This window comes from Cyprinodon tularosa, unplaced genomic scaffold (genome assembly GCF_016077235.1).
Source record: "Cyprinodon tularosa strain WSP-4 unplaced genomic scaffold, ASM1607723v1 ctg117, whole genome shotgun sequence".
In the NCBI taxonomy this organism is placed as follows: domain Eukaryota; kingdom Metazoa; phylum Chordata; class Actinopteri; order Cyprinodontiformes; family Cyprinodontidae; genus Cyprinodon; species Cyprinodon tularosa.
Window position 1 is genome coordinate 1,749,115 of NW_024037970.1, and position 13,197 is coordinate 1,762,311.

General features: G+C 39.6%; 1 protein-coding gene and 1 long non-coding RNA gene across 4 annotated transcripts in view; one reads left to right on the forward strand and one right to left on the reverse strand.

Moving 5' to 3' along the window:
- Positions 1 to 13,197, forward strand: part of sec24b (SEC24 homolog B, COPII coat complex component) — a 39,386-nt gene that overhangs the window by 8,861 nt on the left and 17,328 nt on the right. For all 3 annotated transcript variants that reach the window (XM_038308343.1, XM_038308337.1, XM_038308347.1), the window contains 15 exons: positions 1,524 to 1,607; positions 1,904 to 2,067; positions 2,161 to 2,345; positions 2,678 to 2,780; positions 3,838 to 3,964; positions 4,052 to 4,161; positions 4,329 to 4,441; positions 6,393 to 6,511; positions 7,522 to 7,577; positions 7,767 to 7,973; positions 9,574 to 9,697; positions 11,607 to 11,765; positions 11,856 to 12,029; positions 12,139 to 12,249; positions 12,459 to 12,634. In XM_038308343.1, coding sequence (XP_038164271.1) covers positions 1,524 to 1,607; positions 1,904 to 2,067; positions 2,161 to 2,345; positions 2,678 to 2,780; positions 3,838 to 3,964; positions 4,052 to 4,161; positions 4,329 to 4,441; positions 6,393 to 6,511; positions 7,522 to 7,577; positions 7,767 to 7,973; positions 9,574 to 9,697; positions 11,607 to 11,765; positions 11,856 to 12,029; positions 12,139 to 12,249; positions 12,459 to 12,634 — 2,012 coding nt within the window. The remainder of the gene's footprint in view (positions 1 to 1,523; positions 1,608 to 1,903; positions 2,068 to 2,160; positions 2,346 to 2,677; positions 2,781 to 3,837; positions 3,965 to 4,051; positions 4,162 to 4,328; positions 4,442 to 6,392; positions 6,512 to 7,521; positions 7,578 to 7,766; positions 7,974 to 9,573; positions 9,698 to 11,606; positions 11,766 to 11,855; positions 12,030 to 12,138; positions 12,250 to 12,458; positions 12,635 to 13,197) is intronic.
- On the reverse strand, positions 878 to 12,085 carry LOC119798750. The gene is made up of 3 exons (XR_005282762.1): positions 11,906 to 12,085; positions 2,675 to 2,774; positions 878 to 1,629 (listed from the first exon to the last, which is right to left on the reverse strand). It is a non-coding gene; the product is annotated as an uncharacterized LOC119798750 (long non-coding RNA).

Below are 13,197 nucleotides of genomic sequence, written 5' to 3' on the forward strand. Positions count from 1 at the left end.
TTGACAAAAAAAAATCATGTGCAAATCTGAAATAAAGTGCATTGAGGCAACTTAGTGAACCACTTGCATACAAATTACTCATCATAGTACCTGCCTAGTCCCCATTAAGTTTGTATATTTGCAAACAGAAGACCTGCAAACATTTAAAATTGTTTGTTTAGAGCTGATTATATAAAAAATACCACATATCAGAGATCAGATTAAAGCTTCAACATTACTTTATACAGTTTCTACCTGACCAGAATCTCTCTGGCTGTGTCACAGACTGCCTGCTCTACAAGAAAGATGATCTAGTCCTCAACACAACCTTCATTAATGTAGTTGAGATGATTATGTTAAAGGTGAGAGCTACAAATGTAACTCTTCCAGGACAGCAGGTGGCTCACTGGGCTCACCTGCTGTCATTGCATCTTTAATAGTGCTATCTATACCAGCCAGTTGTTAGGTCCATCAATGCTAATGCTAATCCTTCAGGATTTAAATAAAGCCTTTCATTTTTGCTTAAATGAGCACTGTAATGTTATATGCCTGGAGAAGAAGGATCTGGGTATGGCTGGCCTAGCGGTTAGAGCAGTGTGCTTATGCCCTGAGAAGGTTCCAAGTACCTGGTTCGATCCCCAAAGCCTCCACTCTCAGTTCCTGAGCAAAACCATTAACCCCTGATTGCTCACCGAGCGTCACAGAATGACAGCCCACTGCTCCTTAATGGGATGGTTCAAAATGCAGAGAGTGAGTTTCCCCGGGACAATAAAAGGATTTGCATTACAAAAGTCATTTGATAATAAAGTGATATACATTTAAATTTTATACAGCTTTAGCTCCTGCCTGAGTGAACACCACCCCTCACACTGTATTCCCAGCCTATTACAGTCTTATCCCTCTTGCATTTCTTTTTTTTTTTTTTTTGCCTTTTAACACATCATGGACTTAACTCATTATTTTCAGAGCTCCCCTGGGATTTCCACACTCCTCTCCTCTACTGCTCCGACTTGCTTACCAATTGTGCACACAATCTTATACCTTCTGTCACCTTATGTAGTCTTGGTGAACATCCAAAGAAGGACTTTATTTAATAACAGACATGGAGCAAAAGCAAACACAAACAAAAACATCAGCTGATAATTCCTCTAAAATAGGCTTGTCATATTCAGCCTCATAATGACAAGTTAAAAACACTAAAACACAAAAATAACAAAACTTCAGTAGGAACAGAGGTATACATTTCAAGTCACATAATGTAATCATACCCTTTAAAACAGCTCCTCAGTCTCCTTCTCACTCTTTGCCTTAATCCCAGAATCTTACAGGTCTAACAAATATCTGCATTTTTTTTCTTAGCTTTTGTTTTCTTTATTTTTCTTTTATCTTCATCCTGCTTCTGTCATTTACATGTCTTTAATATTTTCTTAGGATTTGTTTATCTTTTTATTCATTGTATTGCTTCAGTCTGTCCTCAGTTTGCATCAGACTGCTCTAAGTATTTATCTCATTATTGAAATCCTTCTCTTGTTTTCGTGTCTCAGGCGGTGACACTTCCTCCTCCAGTACTGGCAGCGCGTCTCCAGTTCCCAACAACTATGATTCCCTCGAAGGAGGCAGCTATCCAGGTACTTCCTCATCACAGATACACTATTAAGAAGAAAAGTAAGTTAGCTCTGACGCTGTGACAGAAATCAAGGAAGAAAGCAATGGAGGGCAACAGATAGGGAAACCATGGTGGAGTCAGTGTGTTTTATTGTTTAGCTCTATTTTAGATGTTGAGTTGTTGTAAAGAAGGACAACATTAAACAGCCCACCTTTCCAAACTGGAGAGCATAGTTTAATTTTAATGTTAAAACACTTAAGATTTGCTCTTCTTCTTAAAATCTGATCTTACATGGTTACTGAAATGTGTTTTGCACAGATTCTATGCCACCTTCCAACAACATGACCAACCAGGCTCCGCCCTTTGGTAGCTATAGTTACCAAAGCATGCAGTCGGCCTATCAGCACGGACCGGTCGCCCACCCTGACGCCTCGCCCTCACACGGCGCTTACAGTCAGCCGGGTTACCAGCAGTACTCCCAGGTAAGACGATAGTGTTGGCTGCTCATGTGACATTTTTACAAACAGTGCTGCACAGACAGAAACTGTTTCTGAAGATGATTTCTTCTTCTACAGCCTTTCCCCAACCTCTCTCAGCTCTCTGCGGCTTTGGGTGGGTTGAGTGGAGTCCCAGAGCTGGAGGTGGAGGCCCTGAGGCCGATCAACCTCCTGCAGGAGAGAAACCTGCTACCTTCAAGGCCCTTAGAGGCCCCTGAACCCAACCTCAGCCCTGACCTAAAGAAGGTCAACTGCAGTCCCCAGTAAGTTTGTCACACTTTATCATTCAACACCTTCTAATGACTTATTTTATTATCTCTATTAGAGGTAGACCAACACATTAAGCCCAGTTATTTTTTTCTTGTATCGGCCTCCGCCAGTGAGAGCATGCATTCCCCGATCAGAGCATTCAGTACCTTAGGCTTCCCTCCTGTTGCCTATTCATCATTAATTTGCTGGATTTGTTCATTTAAATTAAGACATGTATCATTAGTGCATAATTTTTATTATATTTAGGTCAAAATAATCTACATTAACCCTATAAAACCCGCACACGTTGTTCTATAGTCTTTCCTGATTGTTGTCTGCTTACCAGGACGTTCCGGTGCACCCTGACCAGCATTCCTCAGACCCAGGCGTTACTCAACAAGGCCCGGCTGCCATTAGGCCTCCTCCTTCACCCCTTCAGAGATCTGCAGGTATGTTCAGGAAATAAACAAATGTTTTCTCTGAGATACAACTTTTATTCCTTTAGAGTACTTGTGCTTTAAAATAAAAAAAAGGGTTGGAGAATTTCACTTACCTTTGATCTGATGAAAAGGCAAAATGTTTTAAGTAAAATACTCCTTTTTCAGTTTTTAGTAGGAGGGAATTGTCTAATCGTCTGTCTAAAACAGAACATGATGTAGCTTAATGCTAACACCATCTAGCAAAACTGATTAACAGGCTTTTGCTGAACTGCAATCATCAGAATCAGAGAAACCTCTAAAACCTGCAGGACAGCGGCCCTCGAGGACCGACTTTGGGGATGCCTGATCTACAGCGTTGATTTCTGAAGTTGGGGTCCTTGATAAACTAGTATGGGGTCATGAGATCCACCATAGAAATTAAACTAAACAATAAACATTTATGTTAAAGTGCTGAAGGATATTATAGCACCACTACTTTGGTTGTTGATGCTGTTTTTAATATTATTACATCCCAGGGATAATTTAATTGAAATATTTTTTTATAATATTTGTATAATTAACCAGTAGCTTAGGCCTTAGGGCTGGGTCATATGACTTCAATTTCGTCAGATATATCAGATTTAACTGGTTCTGCATGTTTTTTCGCGGAACTGCTTCCAATTGATCGTATAGCCATTTGTTCGGAAAAAGAAGTTCAGGTGGAGAAAAAGCTAGAGAATGGGAAAATGCAAATTCCAACAAAAGTGGCTGGAAAATAAGGAATTTGGACCATGGCTGCAGCCTGTCGATGGTAAAGATGACAAAGGATTTTGCCTTGTTTTATATATATATATATATATATATATATATATATGTATATATATATATATATATATATATATATATATATATATATATATATATATATGTATATGTATATGTGGGAGTCATGGGTACTTGTTGATGGCATTAAAATTATTTCTAAGAGCTTTAAAAAGCATTAAATTAGAGTTGCTCATTCCTGTATAAATCCTGCTTTAGTCATAGGGTGAGATTTATTTAACCTTTTCCCATCTCCTCCCTGCAGCAGTTACCAGTGATCACATCCAACACGATAGTGCGCTGTCGTACATGCCGGACCTACATTAACCCCTTTGTGACCTTCCTGGACCAACGCAGGTGGAAGTGTAACCTCTGCTATCGGGTCAACGATGGTAGGAAACTGAAGAACTGTTTCCTTTATCCTTTCAGTTGTTGTGTTTTGTTCATCTGAGACTTTTCTGTTTGAACGCTCTGCACAGTGCCCGATGAGTTTATGTACAACCCGGTGACGAGGTCATATGGGGAACCACACAAGAGGCCAGAGGTCCAAAACTCAACAGTGGAGTTCATCGCTTCCTCAGACTACATGGTAAGTCCCTCTCTGTCGTTGCAATGTGATTATTTGTCCTCCAGAGGGAGGTGTTGTATTTTGGTTGTGCTGCAGCATATTTTGAAACATTAATAGATTCTGAAATGCAGAAGGATTCACACATTTGAGGTGACTGCTAACTTTGATTTTCTATCCCTGGTTGTCAGCTGCGACCTCCACAGCCGGCGGTCTATCTGTTTGTGCTCGACGTGTCCCACAATGCCGTGGAGGCAGGATACCTGAAGTACTTCTGTGAATCACTTCTGAACAACTTGGATAAGTGAGTTCAGATTTGTAGCATCCGGATCTGTGCTGCTTTTGCTATTTAAATAGCTTTAAATGGGGGGGGGGGGAGAATTGTTAATATCTGCCAATTTAAAATTTCACATGCCACCTCGTATGTCCTGCATGATTGTAATGCAAAACTATATGACATAAATATTGCATCATCAACACTTGAATTTTCCACATTTTATTCCACATTTATTGAGTTACAACTTAAATAAGCCAAACATTAACTCTTTGATCTTATCTAAATGAATATCTTGCGTGTTGACATATATTTACTACAGATTGGCAGCTACTGAGCCGAGAGTTGGAAAACACTAAAAAACACTGGAGCCGTTTATAAATGAGATCTTGATAACTAAGCAGATATTTGTGTAATTTAAAGGAATAGTACACCCAAAACATGATTAGCCTTCATTTTCTACTCACCCCCATGCTGAACAACACTCTGGAGTACTTTTTTGATATCTCAAATGCATCTGGAGATCTGGGAGGCTTCTTGCTGTCTGCTGACATTCAAATAATGGAGGTCTATGGTGCCCGAGACAGAAAGGTCCATAAAAGTCCACAAAAAACGTGTCAATATTCCTCCATACTGCTCGTCCAATGTATTCCAAGTGTCCTGAGTGGGTAGCATCCAGAATTTACTCGAAACTAAGTCATTTAGAATGTTTTTAGAGCATAAACAGTAGTGTATAGGATTTCTTAAAAGCGCGTTCACGAGTCTACGGAAACCGCGGCAGACCAAACCAGATGAAAGTGCGCATTCAGCGTCTGCTCTGCCGATAATGCAAGCGTAGAAGAAGAAATGTGCTGTTTACCTGTGCAAAGAAAGAAACAACGAAAGAAAAAGGTCTGAGGACTTCAGTGTTGAGGAAGAGCATGAGTTCTTTGCCGAGCTGAATGCGCACTTTCATCTGGTTTGGTCTGCCGCGGTTTCCGTAGACTCGTGAACGGGCTTTTAGGAAATCCTATACACTACTGTTTATGCTCTAAAAACATTCTAAATGACTTTGTTTCGAGTAAATTATGGACGCTACCCACTCAGGACACTTGGAATACATTGGACGAGCAGTATGGAGGAATATTGACACGTTTTTTGTGGACTTTTATGGACCTTTCTGCCTCGGGCGCCATAGACCCTCCATTATTTGAATGTCAGCAGACAGCAAGAAGCCTCCCAGATCTCCAGATGCATTTGAGATATCAAAAAAGTACTCCAGAGTGTTGTTCAGCATGGGGGTGAGTAGAAAATGAAGGCTAATCATGTTTTGGGTGTACTATTCCTTTAAGCTGCATTCTCATGTAAAGGTCTTCAAAGTTCCTTTTGGGTCACAGAAAGCAGAATATATCGATTTGAATCCCAATTTTTGTCATCTGCCATCACTGCCCCAGCTCCACCAAGCCCCTTTGACCCACAAAGAATGATGGGATAGAATTGGCCACTGAGGATACACCAGACGCACTCACCAAATCAGGAAAAGAGCCGTGTTTAATGATGTTGAATCTGGACCGCCTGCATCACACCGTGGTGACGTAATCGTCCACCAAAAGACACTGCCCCTAATTGGACACACCGACTAGGTTATGTGAAGAGACAAACGTTGACCTTTTGGGATAGCATACTGTGATGTAACTAAACAATCGTCCAGTGTTTCTGTTTTAAAGCAGCTCCATAAAAACTTGTAAACTAAATTTCTTCTATAGGTGTATAAAAGTACCTTTTAAGAATGATTAAAGGAGGTTATTTACATACACCTGGTTGGTTTGGACAGCTGTGTTGATCCTTGTTATTTTTGTTTGATAATGAAAGACTTAAAATATTTATACATTCTTACTCTAAAATTACCTCCAAGGTGCTTTGTTGTGTGGTGTCCGCTGGAAGTTTTGTTGTTGATGTTTCCATCTAAGCTTTCAATAATGGATACCATATTATGTTTCAGGTTACCTGGAGATGCACGTACTAGAGTTGGTTTCCTCACCTTTGACACCACCATCCACTTTTACAACCTCCAGGAGGGACTGTCCCAGCCACAGATGCTGGTGGTGTCGGACATTGACGGTACGTCTCTTCATTGCCATAAAGAAAGACTAGGTTTAAAAGATTGGCCGTTTGCTTTTCAACTCTTATTACTGATTGCTATTCTTTCTAAAAGCAGATGATAATTTTTTGTGTACATGAAATATTGGGGAATTTATTTGAAATATAGCTTTTTTTGCATTTATTATGTACAAACTGGAGCGAATGTTAAGTCAAAAATCATTTATCTTAAGGTTGTTTGTTAATCATACTGCAAAATTAATTTAAAAATACAGATGTTTATTATCAAAGACATCAAATGCACAATTTAATACGTAAAAATGTTATTGGATAATTAAGTACATATTTAGTAATTTAATTGAAATTTAGAAAGCTAATAGAGGATGAAAATTGTAATCATAAATTACACTTAATGAGATTTTTTATTTTATTTGTCAGTTTGATTTTAAATCCATGTTGAAATACTGAAAATATGTTAAAATATTTTTAAATGCTAAAGTGGCTAACACTGCTTCAAACAAGGTGATTGGTCTGAGGTTGGGTTGTTGTGAGGGGCTCAAATATCAAATATTAGTGTTTTCAATAATATGACTGTAGCCCAAAAAACATGGAAGAGTTAAATATTGAGACAGCTTTTATTTTCAACCCAAAAAAAACACAAAACAATATACTTGTAAATTATTTGGTTTTAAATATTTATTGCATTTTGATCTAAATGACCTATTTCATATACATTTATTTAATACATGGATTTTTTTATACATAGTTTATATTATAATTTTAAAGCCAGTATTTTGTGCTGTTATCCCATCTCTTTAAGTTTATTTTAGATGTTTTTATTTTAATGATCAGAATGACCTCTTTTTATGGAATTGAAATTTTATCACGTTGGGGGGTTGGGGGGGTGGAGAGAGCTGAATTATTACAAATTTGATTCTCCTGGAAAAGAGCAGTGAACGATTTATAAACTGAATCGTTTTTGTGAGGAGTTATATAAAAAGCTCTTTTTAAAACGTCACTGTCTTTTTCAGATGTTTTTATACCGTCACATGACAGCCTGATGGTGAACCTAAAGGAGAGCAATGAGGTAGTTCTCTTCCTTCTTCATCCATGTTATAAACACACCTTTGTCTCTTCTCATGACCACAGCCAACTGTTTCCATCCTCAGTCTCTTTTATTGCATGAAGAGTTGATAGAACATAGTGAACCTCAAAAATAGAAGCACCAGATTCCCCCCCATGTGTGAGGATCTAAGAATTGGTTTTCCTTCCTCAGCTTGTGAAGGAGCTTTTGACGTCGCTGCCGGCCATGTTCAACCAGAGCAGAGAGACTCACAGTGCCCTTGGCCCTGCCTTACAGGCAGCCTTCAAGCTGATGTCGCCCACAGGGGGTCGCGTCACGGTATTCCAGACTCAGCTTCCAACTCTGGGAGCAGGAAAGTTGCAGTCCAGAGAAGACCCGAACCAGCGTTCCAGCACCAAGGTTCACAGTACTGATTTGTTGATTTATTTGTAGTAGAGTTTGGATCCAGTCCGTTTTGCTTCAAGTCATTTTTTTTATAGAATCTTCCAATTAGGGCTGCAACAACGAATCGATAAAATCGATAAAAATCGACTTTTAAAAGCGTTGGCAACGAATTTCATCATCGATTAGTTGTGTCGCGCGATTATTGCGTCATCCGCCGCGCCGTCATCACTGCCTCTTGACTGAAAGAAGAAAAAAAATATGGCAGAGCGAGTCAGCGCCGCAGTTGCAGTGTTGCCAACTCAGCGACTTTTCAGACCCCTCCAGCGACTATTTTTCAAAAAAGCGACTAGCGACAAATCTGGCGACTTTTTTCGGTGTCACTGGCGGCTTTTGGAGACTCTTACGTGAAAGCATGTATCGTTCCTACTCTGCCGTGGGGAGCCTCCCCCACATCAACCGCGTTCTCCCGCAGGAGTCCCTCTCAGCGCTGCAGTCAAAGCCTCAGCGTCCAGACTGCAAATGAAGCGCGCATGCACCGGGATTGACGGCGCAAATTGATCACAATAATTAAAATAGCCTGCGCTTTGTAAAGCGAAAAAAGTGATAACTTGCAACTTTTTTCAAAACAAATTAACATGGCACGGAACCACCATGTTTGTTTGGTTTTAAAGTGGGGAAACGTAACGTTAGTTTCTCAGGTAGCTCATCTGATTCTTTCCTTACCTTGTTAGTAGGTTACAGACAGTGATAAGGTTGGCTACTTATTTTACTTTTAATTTCATTTGAATTAGCTTAAGCAGCGTTTACATTTACTTTATAAATAAATTAACTTGCAAATTATGAGGGCAAGGCTTTTAAAGTTTAAATCTTCTGGCAAAGATAAAGTAAAGAAGATCCTGCAATTTATGGAAGTAAAGCAGAATAAAATCCAGCAAGATCAGTAATATGTCAATTAATTATATGCCACATTCCCATGTAAATATCTGTCTTTGGAGGATGTGTTTTTTAACACCCCTAGTTCTCTCATTTTTATTCCAAATACAATTTATAATTTGAATCACAGGGCTATTTTTATCTCTATGGTTCAGTATTTTCTCAAGTAGCAACTTTAACTGCTATACTTTCCTGTATTAAAAGGCAGAACTCTTCTAGTCTATAAAAACCTCATTTGTTGAAATGGGGGGGCCTATTGTTTGAACCCCTTAGGGGCTTTTAAAAACAAAAATGTCTTTTTTTGCGCTTTATGAAACAAAGTACCCTATATTTTGTGGATGTACAGCTACATTTCTCATGTAAGTTTGCGTAGTTTTAACACAAACATTTATTTTTCATATTGCACCAGTACAGTTAATGAGCAACCTGTACTTGTGTGCTTGTTTGTTCTGTCTAAAATGTTTATTTTGGAATAAAGAGGTTAATATAAAAAATATTTTTTGTCTGATTCATCGATTAATCGAAAAAATAATCGTCCGATTCATCGATTTTTAAAATAATCGTTAGTTGCAGCCCTACTTCCAATTAATTAACAGCTCTGTCCTCACCTATTTTAGCAAATTATTGTTTGTTTTAAATGGAACCTCATGACCTCCTACTTTCTGACCCAATAACTCTTCAGGGAGTGCAGCACCTCAGTCCTGCCACTGATTTTTATAAAAAACTTGCACTGGACTGTTCGGGACAGCAGATTGGAGTGGATCTTTTCCTGCTCAGCTCCCAGTACGCTGACCTTTCATCATTAGGTAAGAATATCATTTCTGCCCATCCTTCCATCTCTCATCATCTTACAGCCTCAGATCATGTTTTAGTTTTTTACCTTCTAGGGAAACACTAGTCACCATGATTCATTTCTGCTCTTATTTAGACTTGATTTATCATTGAAATTACACATATGGGACAATATTATGATGATAAATGGCTCCAAAAATGTCTAAATCATTAGAATATTGATATATTTTTTCTTTTCTAAAAGAACACACATCTCAAAATTGAGGCCTGTGGACCGAATCTGACTCTTTACAGCAATCTAGCCCTCATTACAAGATAGGCCTTTGTTGCCAAGCACATTATGTCATAGAAGCAAAGCAGAGGCAAAATGTTCTTTAATTTGAACAAAGGGGCTACAAGCTGGCAGTAAATTTATAATAGAGGAGCGTTCACAGTATACTCTTTGTTAATGAAATGATGACTCGAGCCAATATAGAAATGAGTTTGATGCACTTGAAATAAAGCACTAACGATTGGAAATATTATAATTCAATGGAGAAACTGCAAGCAGTTTAGTGATTAAAAAAAAAAAAAACACTTCTTCATGCAACAGGTGTCCTTAAACATATTTTAAATAGGTATTTATGTTGAGAGCTGAATTTGTGAATGCTTTGCTTTGATTGCAATCACATTTATTGTGACCAAAATAGTTCCATAAAATACCTCGGTAAGACTTTAAGCCCATATCACCCGTCTGTACTCCAGTCAGTAGCACTTAGCAGAACATGTTTAAAAAGGCAGCTTTATGAAACTTCTGGGTTCCATTTCATCTGTAGAACCAAGTTTGCTGATTTTGAACTTTGGAATCTAAAGATTTGTTCCTCCAGATTTGTTGAAGCTAACCAGCTAGTTTTCTTTTTGTTCTTGATGGATTTTCCTAGCATGACACCTCAATTGAGAATGTCTGGTGACCTAATGCCATGTTGGAAACTAACCCAAGAAATTATTGTAAAAAAAAGCAGGAAAGGCTCCAGCTTCCAGACGTGCTGATTTTTATGCTACGTTCACACCTAAAGCAGCACAGGCAGCAAAAAGGCACACACTGATCAATTTTTTATGCTTGTACTAGTTTTGTTCTGACGGACGCTGAAGCAGCAAAGCTGCTCTTGCTGCGCAGTCGAAAAGTGGGTCTGATGCGCGTTGGGTGGAGCTACTCTATCCTTTCTTTGCCTGTAACAATGGCGGCTATATTTGCTGTGATGAGTGGGTAAAAAGTAGTTTGAATCTATTTTAAAGCAAGAAAATCCACCTGAAAACATCGTTAGTGCAGTCAGTTCACCCAGATTACCATCCTGACTTCAAATTTTATTTCTCTGTCGGAGCCGCTCAGACACCAGATACTAGATTGTGCGCTGTCAGTAGGAATCCCATTCAACAGCAGCCTCTGGCCTGGTTGCGTCTTCGCGGTTTGCCACAGCGGCTGGAAAGCTGTTTTCATGTACATAATCCAAACTGCAGGCACCAGGATAATAAAAGCCGGCAGATTTTGGTATTTTAAGTTAATTTGAGAGCGTTAAACAGTTTTAAAGTAGAGAACATAGCGCTCTGCATCATCAGCGGTGTGTCTGTCTCCCTGCCAGCTCCCAGATCAGCTTCTCTGATTGGTTGATGTGGCGCATTCGGCAGCAAAAGTTAATTTTTCCAAACCAGCAGCTGCTGCTTTCGCAGCGCGTCCTGTGCTTCAGATGCTCTGAAGCTTGTGAGGCGCTGCTTCAGCTGCTCAAAACATGCTGCGGGACCCTTTGCTGCGCCCTGATGTGCGTCAACCATTGACTTTGCATATAAGCTAGCTGCTTCTGCTGCTTTAGGTGTGAACGTAGCATTAGGCTCTGAATTGTTTTGGGTTGGATGTTTAAATCATTTTGGTGTCGTATTTTTTTTCAGCTTGTATCTCCAAGTATTCAGCCGGCAGCGTTTTTTACTACCCTTCCTTTCACCACATCCACAACCCGGCGCAGCTGGAGAAGTTTCAGAAGGACCTCGATCGTTACCTAACTAGAAAGATCGGCTTTGAGGCAGTTATGAGAATACGATGCACTAAAGGTACGTCTGTTCAGTTTTTACTTTTTCACGCAAAAACCTTATTTTTTTTTTATCCGTGTTGATTTTTAAGCCTAAATAATGTGCTTTCAGGTTTATCCATCCACACATTCCACGGTAACTTCTTTGTGCGCTCCACCGACCTGCTGTCCCTGGCTAATGTGAACCCAGACTCTGCCTTCGCCGTCCAGATGTCGATCGAAGACTCTCTTGCGGACTCGTCTCTTGCCTGTTTCCAGGCTGCTCTGCTCTACACGTCCAGTAAAGGTGAAACCAAAACCCACTTCACTTCTAGAAACACGGGGTTCCATTTCCAACTCAAGTAAAAATGGCTCAGTTTTTATCTGTTCAACTGTTTATTTTTGGTCTGATGTAGGAAAGAGGCGTATCAGAGTTCACACTCTGTGTCTGCCCGTCGTCAGTCAGCTGAGCGATGTTTATGCCGGAGCTGATGTTCAAGCTATCACATGTCTGCTGGCCAACATGGGTGAGTTTGAAGCATAAACTCTCCACTTTCAGTCCCTCGCTGTTTCACTGGAGGTAATGTTGCACATTTTTTCCACCCCATAATAGGTGAGATATGACATCTAGTTTCTAAAGATTCAGGAGATATTTCAATTACAGCTGTTGCTCTTGTTTTTATTCCCACTAATAAAACCCTGCTCTCCTCTTATTGATCGTCTCTTTGTGTTCCAGCTATCGACCGGTCGATCTCATCCAGCCTGTCAGATGCTCGTGACGCTCTTGTGAACGCTGTCATGGACTTTGTGAGCGCCTACAAAAGCAGCGTATCGAACCTGCAGCAGTCTGGAGTTGTTATTCCTGCGGCTATGCGTCTTTTTCCGCTCTACATTCTGGCCCTACTCAAACAGGTTGGACCAATATGAAAATACACCTCGCATTCTCAAAGCGCAGGGTTCCTGCTCACTGTGGCGTCAAAGTCTGATAATACGTGGGAAAAAAAGATGTAATCCAAACTACTCAAATGTTTCCTTTTGTTTAGATGTTATGCTTTTAATTTTCTAAAAACAAGCTGCTCTAATCACACCTCTTAATTTCTCCATTGATCTATTGATTTTATCTATCCTAGTAGAGATCCCATCTATGGATCCATTTTCATCGGTAAAAAAAATAACAAACTGACCTTTTTCAGGACAAGCTTAGTTTAAACTAACTCATTTGATCAAAATGTTATATTTTTTTGGCACTGGATTCCCAGTCAGCAGCTTCCCAGCATTTAACTAACTCCTCTCATCATGTGCACATCACCGCAGTTTGATGCACTTCAGTCTGGCCTCCTTTCCTTTGTAGAATTGATTTATTCTTTGAAACACATCTTAGCAGCCTTCTCTTTTCTATTTATTCTTAACTTGTGTTTCTTTCATTGGAGGTTTAAAGACTGGGGTGATTAGGGCCTTTTCTGCAAGAGCTCTGT